General features: G+C 39.6%; 1 protein-coding gene across 1 annotated transcript in view; it reads left to right on the top strand.

Moving 5' to 3' along the window:
* Window positions 1-396: 396 nt before the first annotated feature.
* The window catches only part of LOC310643853 (uncharacterized protein), a gene marked incomplete at its 3' end in the record, with an annotated part of 113,457 nt that continues 99,922 nt past the window's right edge, over window positions 397-13,931 (top strand). The window contains exon 1 of the mRNA XM_083368467.1: window positions 397-502. Coding sequence (XP_083224593.1) covers window positions 400-502 — 103 coding nt within the window. The 5' untranslated portion in view covers window positions 397-399. The remainder of the gene's footprint in view (window positions 503-13,931) is intronic.

Here is a 13,931-nt window from a genome sequence, read left to right as displayed (position 1 = left end):
GAAAGAAAGAGGAAAAGTTTGAGGGAAGAAGAGCGAAGCTTCTCCTGATTCGATTGTTTACCATCAGTCACTCGATTCCTTGCCAGGGACTGGATGATTATTAGGCTGAAAGGGGGCAGGAAAAGAACTGGAGGCAGCATTCTTCCTATTTAAAGCTGCATCACTTGAGGGGGGAGAAAAAGTGTTCGCAGGCAGGCTGCGCAAGAGCCAGAGCTGGTTAAAAAGAAAAGGCAAGCAAGAGAGGAGAGCTTGCAGACTTTCCCTGTGTCCTGTGGGAGTGCTGAAAGAAAAGAGCTGGCTTTTATGATGTCCATATAATCTTCTTTTGTACACTTTTTTTTGTTTTGCACTTTTCCTCGCCCTAGGACGAGGGGGGATATACATGTCTAATATTTAGACATGATGGCCATCTGGACCCGAAGAAGAACGTTTGTCATTCTTATTGCTTTTCTAGGACATTTGGGGACGATACGAACACAAGAAGAGGACGAGTTTGAAGGGGGTGAGTTTCACTTTAGAGCGCCGAGTGTGACTTTTGTGCTTTCAAGCTGAAATAAAAATGGACTTGGGAGCGCAGGATGCTCTCTGTGTATTTGTGTGGGTGTATTGTGAACCAGGGGATTGATCAGAAGCTCAAAGGTCAGTTAATGGGAAATGGATTTTAAAGGCTAAAGGTTTTTTTTTCCCCCTGCCATCTGCGTGGTGGACAAGGAAGAGAGGAAGAACAATGGGGAAAAAAAATCCACCGAGCTCTTAGGGATAAATGCAGTTGTCTGGCTTTATTTCTGTGTAAGACATTTTTAAAAAGAAGTCTTATTACTGTTTGTAATAAGTTTGCAGTTGTGATGAAACACAAATGCAGCCTTTGGAAACAAGCCTAAACTTTCTGAACAGAGGGAGAGAGAGAGAGAGAGAGGGAGAGAAGTAAACACAAGGAATTGGAAGGGTGGAGTCCTTTTGCACTGCCTAAACTACATCTGTTTTATTCAATTCTTTGTTAGGGAGAATTGCACAGAACTTCTTTCTTTTTTGGTTTTCCTTCCCCCCCCCCCGCTGCTTCTCTGACTTTCTCTCCACATTTCTTTGCTTCTTGGAGATAACCGTTTTCCCCCTTTTCCTAAGTGGCTGGTCTTGATGAAAGCCAGACTTTGTGACACACTGTTCTCTCACCCTTCTGGCTGGGCTATCAGCACCCTGCATTTTGCTCCCTGGTGCTTGAGGACAGGAAGTCTAGTCAGGAAGCCTAGTATTTGTCTTCGTGGCATGGCAATGGATTCCATTTAGCCAGCATGTTGGCTACCAGTTCATATCGGTTCAAGGTTAATGTTGGGAGGATTGCTAAATGGCTTTCTGTGACACCCACTTGGATTCAGCTGTTCCGAATTTGTTCTGGCTAGATTAAAAACTCAAGTGGAACTGCGAAAAGGATGAGGATTTTTATTTATTTTTTTGGCTTATCTGCATTGGCTAAAACTCTGATTTATAAGAAATTGGAATGGTGGATGAAGTTTGTATGTGTGCTTGTATATGTGTGTCTGCATGTGTGCAAATGTGAACGTGTATCTGCAGATTGTTGGACTGTATTACTAAAATGGCTTGGACGCTTTTGGACAGGAGACATTGCACACTCAGCTTTTTGGATGGACAGTCAAATTTGAACAAAAGTTTTTTTTTCTACCCTGCTGTAAGTCCAATAAAGATAAGGATGTTACTGTGCTGTACACTGTAAAAGGAGACCTCTAGAGGGTGCCCTTTGTGTAATCTGAGCAGGCTCTAAGATAATGTCAGAGTTGCATGGGACATACTTCAGAGAGATAGATTTGCAGTGGAAAGACAAGGCCACTATCCAAATTCACAGTCCTATGCAGTCTTCCCTCGAAATGTGTGCCATGGAATTAATTTGATTTGCAGGGCGATCCTTAGGAAGCACTAAATTCCATTGATTTAATGCGGCTTATTCCTGGGCAAGTGTGAATCAAATCAGCCAGTCCATCCTCACCGTTAAAAGACAGACAAACATGACAGTGGAACTTTAAGCTTAAGATTTTTAACTGCCAAAGAAATTAAAAAGCACGCCCTGAACAAGCTAAGTGGGGTTAGGTTAGTACATGCTATTTGTTTTGTTATGTACAGCCTGGGGGTACGCCAGCGATCTTGTGTTGGGCAACACATTTTCCACTATATGTCATATGTAGAGAAGTTTTCATTAAGCATTGAGAAGGCCAAAATATGAGCTATTTGTACTGGACTGAGAAGTTTAATTGTTGTCTCATGTAATAATGCGATTTAGCTCTTGCACTTTTGAGGGCTGCCAGCCTTCTAAAATCAGGATCTAACTCAGCCTGGCTATAATCTTGTTTTTTGTGGAAGGCTTACCAGCTTGTTTCATGGTAAGGATTATCTGATGTCATGAACTCCTATTCAGAAACAGTGCGTCTTCGTTAAGTCGAAATAATACTATACATTGTATTTCATATAGGATCAGCCCTAGGCCAGAGAGTGAAAAACTGCTGACATCTGGCTCACAAAATCCATCAACTATTCCCACAGCTGCCTCTACAAGCTGGATGGCAACCTAGAGACAGGGTGCTGTCTATGATCCATCACTCAATGTCTTACTCAGGGAAGGAAAATCAGCTTTGAATCCCTAAATTTTGCCTTACTCTCCCAGGATCTGAGGTCCTCATTTCCAGCTGGGTGGACATTACCACCTTTAGTTATAAGCTCAGGCTTATGACTCACTACTTGCATACTTGTGAACTTGTGAACCTCCAAAATTACTGAACTAGGAGTATGACTAGCCCAACCAATGTAGCTAGGTTGAGAAATGCTGGGTGTTATGGTTAGCAACATCTTAAAGACCACTGTTCCCCCCTCCCCAATACTGTGAGAATGACTGGCAGGTAATCAGTTGTGCTTTTCCTTGACTGTAATGTTCAAAGTGTGGCTGGAGGCCTTTCCCTCCTTTTAAAGTGGACCTCGGATCTTTTTTTTGTTGTTGTTCCAAGTAGAAGTAATTGAATCTCACCTAATCACCCTCTCCTTCCTCCTATTTTAGCTATAATTTACAATGCTTCAGATTATTCTTTTTTCCTAGTTTTGGAAGTTTTGGCCCCCGCTTCCTTTTAAAAAACTGAATCCAAAGCTTTGGGAGTTACCCTCAGTGGAAAGTATTGACTTATTTTATGAACTGTTAAGGCAAATATTGACCAATTTTCTGGGCAGATATGGAATGTTATACTTCATTGATGTTATGAACAAAACTTCAACTTTGCATTCACTCAAAATCTGATGGGTTTGGTAAGAGAAATGAAATTAGTGTTTATTTAATAATTTTATATGCCAGACTTTCTGCATATCAAGGGACCTTGGTATCTGGTGTAGAATCAGTAAAACAAGGTAGCCATTAACATTAAGGGGAAAGAGAAAATTAACTAGGCATTCCTAAATTCTATGCGGATGCAGAAAGAATGGTGCCTTATAAATAGATGGGTTATGTTTTGACTCCAAGTATCATGGGGTGCTAGGGAGTGAGTGTCTTAGGATGTGATTTGTCTATCCAATTATTCTGTACATGACTTCCCACTTTGGACTGAATCATAGTTTGTGTCTGACCATGACATTTACATTACATAAAAAAAGAGAAAGGTTAGCTAATTGTATTCCCCAGAGTGTACTTCATACTGCTTTTTTTTCTTGTGTGGAAAAAGAACAAACATAAAATTGTATTGTGCTTTATTTTCCTCAAGAAAAACTGGGACCTCAAGTATATGTTTACAATGGCAGCTTTTCAAGAGGTAAACCTAAATCCTTGTTGCTACCAGTGTTTTCAATAGGACACGTAGCTAGACTCTTAGCCTAGGACAGTAGAGGAACAAAAGACCATTGCTGATACTTCTTGCAGCCCTAGGAAGGAAGCAATGGCAAACCATTTCTGAGAAACTTTGTCAAGAAAATTGCAGGGACTTGTCCAGGCAGTTCTTAAGAATCAGACACAATTAAATGGAAGGGGAAAAAATCTTTATCCATGGCAGTCATTCCTGCATCCTTATAATGTGATGAATCCCGTGTGTCTTACCAAACTGACTGGTACAGTTAAACATGTAAAATCTAAAATCTTTGCAGGAGATCAGGTTGCCCTCCCCTGCTTGAGCCTGTGAAGGGATGTTTGTCATGTGATCAACAGGAGAAGTCAAATTAGTAATATGAGTTTGCTGTAAACTTCTCTCTATATATTTACTCAGAAATAAGACCCATCTTGGTCAATGGGCTAACTTTCCACTTGGACCATTATTACTAGCTACCATAATATATATTATTACTTACTAAGCGCAGAAGCAATTATTTATACAATTCCATTACCAGAAACTAGAACTAGAGTCAATTTCCACAACTATTTGACATTTCTCTACTTTACCCTGTGAGAACCAGACATGTTACTCATAATTCTGCAGACTTAATCCTTTTCTATCAGTTTTTTTTCCAGGGAGTAGAGGGAATAGAGTAGAGGGAGAAATATGCAAATAAAGCTAGTGTACATTCAGGACTGCATCTAGGTTCCCTGCTTATATCAAATTTCTATTTCATATGATAATTGGTTGTAGATGAATGAGTAACAATTACTTTCCAGACAGTAAACATAATAATGGTTGGTCATTGAATATTACAACTTAAGAAAATGCTAGCAAAACTGTGTGACATTTGCTTTCAAAATAGCAACTGCATAATGGCAGCCCTGTGGGGAATATATAGCTAAAATGGGAGTCAAGGAAGAATGTAGATTTCTTCATGCTGATTTACTATAGAAGAAAACATTTCTTCTTCTTCTTCTTCTTCTTCTTCTTCTTCTTCTTCTTCTTCTTCTTCTTCTTCTTCTTCTTCTTCTTCTTCTTCTTCTTCTTCTTCTTCTTCTTCATCTTCTTCTTCTTCTTCTCCTTCTCCTTCTCCTTCTCCTTCTCCTTCTCCTTCTCCTTCTCCTTCTCCTTCTCCTTCTCCTTCTCCTTCTCCTTCTTCTTCTTCTTCTTCTTCTTCTGAAAACTCAATTTACTTTAACAGGAATGGAAGGAAGGTAAAGATTACCTAGCAGTCAAAGCTATGCCAGTGATAATAAGCTCATATTATAGAAAAATGCAACCTTATTTAAAGGACCACAATAAATTACAATGAAATGCCAAGGATAGATCAAGGAAAGGCATGCCAGAAATGCCTGTAGGATATGCTATAATGAATACATTTAGAGCAAAGGAAACCCAGATGGTTCCAGTCAAGCAGATAGCACATGTTCCATACGAATGCCAAGGAATCCATTGAAAATGATTTCCTTAGTTTTCATAAACAGAAGTGAACATGGTTGTATCTCCTTAACTCCTATGCCACAAAAGCTTTCTTTTCCCTGAAGCCTGAGAGATTGAATTTGGGGGTTCAAAAGGATCACTCAAGCTGCACTATCAGTGTACAAGGGATCCCAAGGAACAGTTCCTGATCCAATAAGCTCTGTAAAGCCTTCAGCATGCTCTTGTTAGAACATCTCAAAAATTATCTGGAGATAGACAATTATTAAGTGGATGGGGAACATGTCTATTCTGTCCCGGAATTCTGTCTAATTTTGAGAGTGCTGGCCCAGGATGTTATTCCAAGGTCAGCCATTGTCTTTCAAGCAAATCTAAAGAGCAGAATGAGAATCCCTGTATCGGAGTTCAGATAAACAAACAGTCTACATAATTTTTTTAAAAAAGTTTTTTCCAGCCCAATGGAATGTTGGAAAGAAATTATGGGAAAGAACTTTGCTCTTTTGTCTGACTATTGATCCACAGCAAGATAAGTCTCTAAAACAAAAGGGGAGTAGCTAGAGATGCTGGTGAAAACCTCTCGTCTTTCTCCTTTTTGGTCCCTTTGAGAACCAGGATCCCAAACAAAGATTTTTTAAGGTGTTGGAAAGAATCCCCAAAGCCATGATTTGCCGTGTTTTCCTACTTTGTTTATAAGTATTCAGCAAGTAGATGGTAGAAACCTGTATGCCCTCAAATCCCATCTTTTTTTAACGGGAAAGGAGTTTGTCCCCTCATGATTAATTGAACTGAGCTCTACAGGGGTCCACCAACCCTCAGTCCGTGGACCAGTACCGGGCCGTGGCATGCCAGCAACTGGTCCACACAAACGAGCAAAGCCATATCCGTGAGATGCAGGCAGCACACAAAACCACGCCCCCTCTGGTCTGTGGAAAAACCTGTCTCCACGGAACTGGTCCCTGGTGCCCAAACATTTGGGGACCTCTGGCACAATTCTGTTTCTTTGGGCCTTCCACAGTCCTAAACTTGTTTTATTAAGTTGATGCATTATCCTTACATTTCCCCCTCTAATCCAATCATTATTATTCAGTTTGTTAATCAACACAGACACCCCACACAATATTACTATGTTTGGGAATATTTTTTTCATTAGATTGTTGCTTTTTCATTTTTTAATAATGTTTTCCATATTTTTTCCCTCCACCCATTAATAAATCTGCAGAAAGGGAACTAGTTGGTTATCTCCTTACCTGGGAAAATTAATCTCCGTCCCTTGATTTAAAGCTAAGCTTATTTCCAGCTGAGCTAACTGGGCCCAGGAGGTTAAATGGTTTAACCATAATTGAGATTAGACATCTCAACATTGCTTCTTTGCTCTCTTGACTCTTTGAATGATTAGACCACACAAGATCTGCTGCTTTTCTTATGGCATATAATGGCTTCTTTCTTGAAAAGAAGGGACGCTTCTAGATGAAATGAAAACAAATGACAATATGTCAGTTCTTTTGCATCTTGCATCCTAAAAAAGCACAGTAGAATTGAACTACAAGGTGTTTTCTGTTTTATTTTTTTAAAATCCTGGATGGATGGCTTAAGTGGAAAAAATCTGGCAACATTCTATACCAAACAGTCCCAGATAAAAAAGCTGTGGTAAACACTGTATGACGCTGCGCAAGGCTGCATCCAAGAAAGTGTGTAATGCCTTGCATAAATAGAAGTACATCTTTGGATTTCGGTTCTGTGCTGGTGCAAAGATTGTGAACTAAGTTAAAAAAGAGGGAGGTAATGCTGAGCAACATTTTTGCTTTATTTGTTTCTTTTCCTCATTTGCTTCACTTTCTTAGGGTCTTACGGAAGAACAGGGTAGAACAACGGCTAATGACCCTCTTTTACCGATCTACTATAGAGAGCGTCCTCTCGTATGGTATTGTGGTTTGGTATGCTGGTCTGACAGCCGCGGACAGGAAAGTATTACAGAGGGTAGTGAGCACAGCACAAGACATTGTGGGCTGTCCCCTGACACCACTGGATGACATCGCCAGGTCTCGTTGCCTTGGAAGAGTGAGGAAGATTCTCAGGGACGACTCACACCCTGGACGGTATCTCTTTACTCTCCTACCATCCGGTAGGAGATATAGGAATATAGCCAGCCGTACCAACAGGCTGAAAAATAGCTGTTATCCGTGGACTGTTAGGCTTTTAAATGGGACATAATCATATGCAGAATTGACTTGGGAGGCCGGTGTGTGGTGTAGATGGTTCACATGGTGTGGTAGGATGGAGGGTTTGTTGTCACTGTGTGTTGGGGGGAGAGAGCACGGGGGGAGGCTCAGCTAATCTCAATGTACACATGTTGTACTTTGACAATAAAGGTTTATTTATTATTATTAAAGGCAGTGGGGAAGTAGCATAAAGTGGAATGACAAGAAATGGGAACCTAGGAATTCCTCCAGGAGGGGAGCAAGTGGGGAACAAAGAAGAAGGGGAGGAATGAGAGGCTTTTTTGCTGGTAAGTTAGGGATTCCCCCCCGTTTTAAAACCAGAATGTGCATGCTTGTTACATGTACAGGGGTCTCTCCTTTCTTCCCCATTCTTCTTAAAGAATGCAGGCACTTGACTTACAACTACAACTGAGTTTGGAGTTTTGATCGTTAGTCAATGTGGTTGTTACGTGAGGCACCCAAGTGACTACCTCGCTCAATGACCACAAACTGAGTTCTCATATTGCAATCATTAAGCAACCGTGAGGGGTGCTTCGGGGTAAGAGAGGCCCTGGGAGGCCAGGTGCCCATTGACATGCAGAAATGTGCTGTGGAACAGGAGGCCTACCAGCATGCAGAGCCTCTACCTGCTCCACCATGCCCAGTTCTGAGTACCTGTCTGTTGCTTTGCTCTGTCCTGTCCAGGCTCTGTTCTAATGATGGTTTGTAAGGCTCCTTCTCTAAATCGTGCAAGGCGGCCTTCTGAACCACTGTGAAAACACTGGTTTGGAAGTGACCATACTAGCGAAGATGGCATTCTGAAAAGCTCTGAACCTCAACATTTCAGAACACTGAGGCCCAAAGCCTTTTTTTAGTGTTTTCTCATCTAGAGTCCATTTCTTTTGCTAGCATTTTTCTGCTCTCCAGAGGAGAAAATGCTACCAAAGCTGGCATTCTGAAAGGCTGGAAGAGTTCAAAAGACAGTAGGGAATGTTGCAAAAAAAAAAAAAAGCAATCACATGATCGCAGAGTACATGGCAACTGGTAGCAAATGCGGACAGATTGCCAAGTGTTGGAAATGCGGTCATGTGACCATGAGGAGGGCAGCACAACATTGTTAAACGACGATCATAGGTTGAGCACTACTTGTATTCAATTCACCCACAGTGGAAAACATGGTATACCGCTGAGAGCAAGAAAACACTTGTTTTTAAAAAACGGGTGTGGGGGGGGGAAGCAAAGAAAAAAAGAACAAAGCAAAACTACAATATTGCTCTTTCTTTCCTCTGGATTTATTTATGATGAAGGACAGTTTAATTCCTTAGAAAAGAGGCAGAAAATGGTGCCACTTTTACAGGAACTAAAGAATATCAGAAACTTTGGCACAAGATTTGGCCAGCCTTTAGCAAAAATTCTTTTGTTTGCAGAGGATCACCTCTTTATTCAACAATGAGGAATGCAGTAGTCATCCACAGATCACTTCCTGAAGTGTTAGAACTATATTTCCCAGGATTCTTGATCAACATAAGCTGTTGGTCGTGATGACTGGGAATCTTAGAAGTTATAGTCCCAGGACACGTGGAATTTTCCTGGGCTGGAAAAAGCTACAGAAGAAAAACAAGACTTGGAAGAGTTTACTTTCAGTGTAGTCTCTGTTATATTATTATTCAAGAAAATAAAATAAAATAAATCTTTTCAGAGTTTGTTTTTGCAGTTTTGGAGGTGCAACAAGATTTACGGGAGTGTCTAAAGATATAATGTTTATAAAACATTGCACAAATGCTCAAATGCCTAATAGAAGTCTGGTTTTTTTTTAAAAAAATGTCATATAATAGCTAAACGATGGGATTAGGTAGCCCTTTATAAAAAAAAATAAAAGCATTTATACCCTATTTTATTTGACTTTTACAACCATGATGATTTTGTAATGGATGCCTAAGCCAATGCAATAGCAGTCTGGAGGCCTCTGATCTCCTGTCTCAGGGTCTTCTGAATCTCTTCCCTGCAAAAGCTTGATAGATCCTGCTGCTCCCTTCTATCTTCCTGAGCAAAATAGCTCTATATTAAGCAACAGTTCTGGCTCCCCAGAGATTACTTTTAAATATCATCTTCATCACTATCACCACCTTCACCTCCACCATTATTGTCCTATGCTGTTTATTATATGAATAATGTAACATGTTCTCCACTTGCCTTGGCCTTCCACTTCTTGGCAATTTTATCTCCACCATCTCTCATGGAGAGTGTCATGGAATGTGTGGATGAACTTGGGGGATGAGGGAAACAGATGCTGGTTAGGGAATGATCAGAGAAGAGACCATGGTCACTTAATGGTCAGAGAAAGAAACTTGGGAAGGGCACGCCTTAATTGACCAGGTGGCAGGAAGTTTGTCCCTACAGACTTGCAAGATTTTGTTAATGTAGCCTTACAATAAAGTAGAATTAGCTCATCTAGTCATGTTTCTTGTTTGGTTTACCTAGGAGGACTGACAAGAGAGAGGTATTAATCATCTGCTTTCAACACCTCAGTTCATTGATTCTGGATTATAATTTTAGAATGATCAAGGTTTTAGTCCCCAGCAGTGTCAGATGTTGGGGTGATGTGATTCTGAACATGACTGGAGAGTCATATCTTACCTAAGAGAATATGGATTGAGGTCTGAGTCTTTGTACAAACAGCCTTCCTTCACAAGTTACCTTTGAATGTGAGTAGTATTAAAAGTTTTCAGTTAATTAAAAGCTGCAAGATTGCATAGTCAGATGATCATGATAAAAATGGGAAGGATGGGAGTCTGTAAAATAAAAAATAATAATTTGTTTTTAAAAAAGAATGGCCATTTATGAACAAACCTGTAACCCTGATCTATATATACATTGTTAAGTCATTTTGGGGTTAGCACATTGTTTTAAGTACCGGTAACAGGCCAAATTCAGTGCTGCAAAACCACTACTATTGTAATAGTTAAAGCATTGTGGAAGTTCATCATTGAAACCTCTGACCTCAGGCACAACTGAAATCCTGTTTAAGGCAAAATAATGCCATCTGGCACTAGAAACACTGCGAAAGGGAGAAATAGAAAAAAGCAAACTCTATCTAAGCAGGAAGAGGTGGGTTAAAAGGGTGAAATGGGGTGAGCAGTGTCCTACCTATCAATACTTAGTTATGTGACTTTAATTGTTTACAGTATGACTATAATTTACACAACTCAATTAGCATGTAATAAACATTTTTGTTTATCTGGCAGGGAGGGATTTTTGTAATTCATTTTCTCCCTTACAAAACAACTGCTTTATTGTACTCATTTTATCAGCAGTGCTTTGGGGGTTCCTCTGTTTATTGCCTTTTTAGATTTATTAGATAGCAAATCCTTCACAGGTGGTCCTTGACTTAGGATTGTAATGGAGCCTGCCCATTACCGCCACTGTGACAGCCATAAAGCAGGTCATCACATGACTGACCTGATTTTACAGCCTTAAGTGAACATGACAATTGTTAAGTGTAGCCATTGTTTGCCAAGGGGTATTTTTATAGAAAACCAGAAGTAAAAGCCAACTTTCATCAAAAATGTAATAAATTGTGTCTGTGTGTCTGTGAGAGGCTGCAGATGGCTGTAAATGCAGGCCACTTGCCGAATGCCTAAAACACAGTCATGTATCCCTGGGGGGGGGGGGCTGAGGGGAAGGGATAAGTACCTTTTGAGGGGGCCCGTTGTAACTTCAAATTGTTGCTAAACAACCAGGTCTAAGTCAAGGACTATCTATATAAGGTGTTGCAGTGTTACCATTAAGGAAATTCAAAAATCTGATTTTAGAAGTCACTGTTCTGAAAATCTGTCATTTTTCATTAATGAAAATCTGCTAAGCAGATGGATTACAAATTTTAAAATGCTTATTGTAATGTATTGGGCCTTGTTTTACTGAGTGTACCATGTGGGTTTTGAATGCTGGAAGGATGTTTAAGCAGGTTGCTGGCTACCGGCTCCCAGCTCCTTAGAAAACCGGTCTCCAGGGCTGCTATTGGTTGCTTCTAGGGTGGCAATAGGTTGTTTTAAACCTATTGGCGCTGCCTAGAGGCCAGAGTATAAATAGCTGCATTGCAGCCCTGTTTCCCAGTTCATTTCCTGCTCTTCAATAAAACATGTTCCTGCCTGAACTCACTCACCTCATCTCTTCATTCAAGAAAAGAACCCAGTACACAACACTTATTTTGTCCTGTTCCCCAGAGTTTATTTCTAAATATCATCATTATCATCATCATCATCATCATTATCTCACCCTGTGGTTTATTATATGACTAGCAAAATATTATGTTGGCTTGGATTGGATAAAAGGCCAGGCCAATATGAGTGGTTCAGATGCAATTGGATGATTGACTATGTGCCATCAAGTCAGTGTTGACTCTTATGATCACAGAGATTGTCTCTCTGATCAGGTGCAATACGAGTCATTCATCTAAAACTGAGATTTACTGATAAAGAAGAACATTTGTAGCTCAGGGTTGAAATGAGGAGCCCTTGGTGCTCTCTGAGCTTTCTTGTGTTCTGGCAGACATTTCATTACCCAAACTAGGTATTATTTTCTAATTTGGGTAATGATATGAATGCAAGAGAACAACCAAACTCAGAGAGCACCAAGGACCTTTCAAAACTTAGACTTGTATGTTTCTTTTTCTCTACTTCATGTCAGGATATCTTCCCTCCTTTTTTGTTGTTTCATTATTTTGCAGTGTCTGAACAATCCAAACAATTTATTTGGTGTACTGTAAAAAAATAGAGATTAATCCTAAGACATTCCTGAAGGCATCACCTGCCCTAGGCAAATTGCATTAACTTATCTTGAAAAAGCTTGATTTCATTAGCATCTATAGTAGGACAGACTAGATAAGCAATTATAATAATTTTCTTAAATTAATTTTATAACAGGCTGATGTATAGAAAAACATCTAGGGAACAGGAGGAATAAAAAAGTAAATAAAAAAGTTATGATGGCAGCCACAATGGTTAAACAAAACTCCACAGACCACCAATTAGACTTTTTAAAATTCTCTCCTGAGGACATCCAGTTAAATCTCTAAATGTGGATAGGCTTGTTTTTGCACCAATGGATTGGGTTGCATAAGAAGTCATCTTGTCCTAGTCATCTTGTGATGGGACTCTGTGTGGAATGTGCTGTACACAGGGCTGCCCTTGAAGAGTATCTGGAAACTCTATTGGTCCAGAATACAGTAGCTTAGGCAGCGATGGGCATGCCACAGTATGCCTATGTGACACCACTGTTCTCTGAGCTGCAATGGTTGCCAGTGAGCTTCTGAGTGCAATTCACTATGCTTGTTATCACCCACAAAGCCAGGATATTTGAGGAGCTGCCCTACATTCTATGGTTTTTGTCTATTCAGTAATATTGGGCAGAGTTGGCGCACTTTGGATCTCATTAATTAAACACCGCCATCTATCAGGATCCAGAAGCATGTCTTCTCTGTCTCATCACCTGCCCAGAGATCAATATGGCCAACCTCCTAATGGTATTCCAGAAATCTTTAAAAAATTGGTTGTTCTTCCAGGCTATGTTGAATGTGGGTTTTTTTTGTAGTATAAGGAGTTTGTTTGCTTCCTTTACATAATGTTTCTTATTTTTTTAAAATGTAAGCTGCCCAGAATAGGGTCTCTTTTTAACTAACTAACTACGGTAACCAACTAACCAGCCAGCCAGCTAGCTATTTCTGAACCCACTAATACTCTCACTATGAAAAACAGAGGGAATATTTAAAGAAGAACAGAGGCACACATGTCCTCAAAGTATGGATATTGCTTTCATAACCTCCCAACAAGATAGTTAAATATGTAAGACAGTAAAGGCCTCATCACTGCACAGTGATTTTAATCTTGATTTCCTCAGTCCTAGTCCACTCCCTTTTTCTTCAGTTTTAGAACTTAAAAAACCCCTTCATTTGGGTTAAAAATGTTGAGGAAGCAAAAACAAAATCTTTTCATAATAAATTTACGTTTATTTCTCTACTCTTTTAGTTTGTGTCTAGATGCATAATTATGTCTGCCTTTGATCAGTTGAGTTAAATTGCATTCCAAAATATTTTAATTCTGTACTTTCATATTTGAGTTGAATATTTTTCCTGTTGTTATTAAGTATCTGGCTTAGCCAGTAAACCCAAGAAAAGGGGGATAAAATTGGCAGATTAAAAACATCTCCAATTCATCTTCTAAAGAAATTCATGGCATATTTTACAGCAATTAAATATAGAGGGGCATTTCATTTAAAATATTTAATCTGCTGTGTTTTGAAATAGATTTCCATCTTTTCCAAATGTAAGAGGTGATATTGTTTAGTTAAACATTTATTAAAGTATCAGGCATTGCAATTCACATGTTATAATCTTAGTTAATTATATCTTGAGGCACTTCAAATGAAAGAACAATGTATTTTATTA

The sequence above is a fragment of the Vipera ursinii genome, assembly GCF_947247035.1.
Source record: "Vipera ursinii genome assembly, chromosome: 1".
NCBI lineage: Eukaryota > Metazoa > Chordata > Lepidosauria > Squamata > Viperidae > Vipera > Vipera ursinii.
Note: the sequence above shows the minus strand (reverse complement) of the source record. Positions and strands in the feature narration are given on the sequence as shown.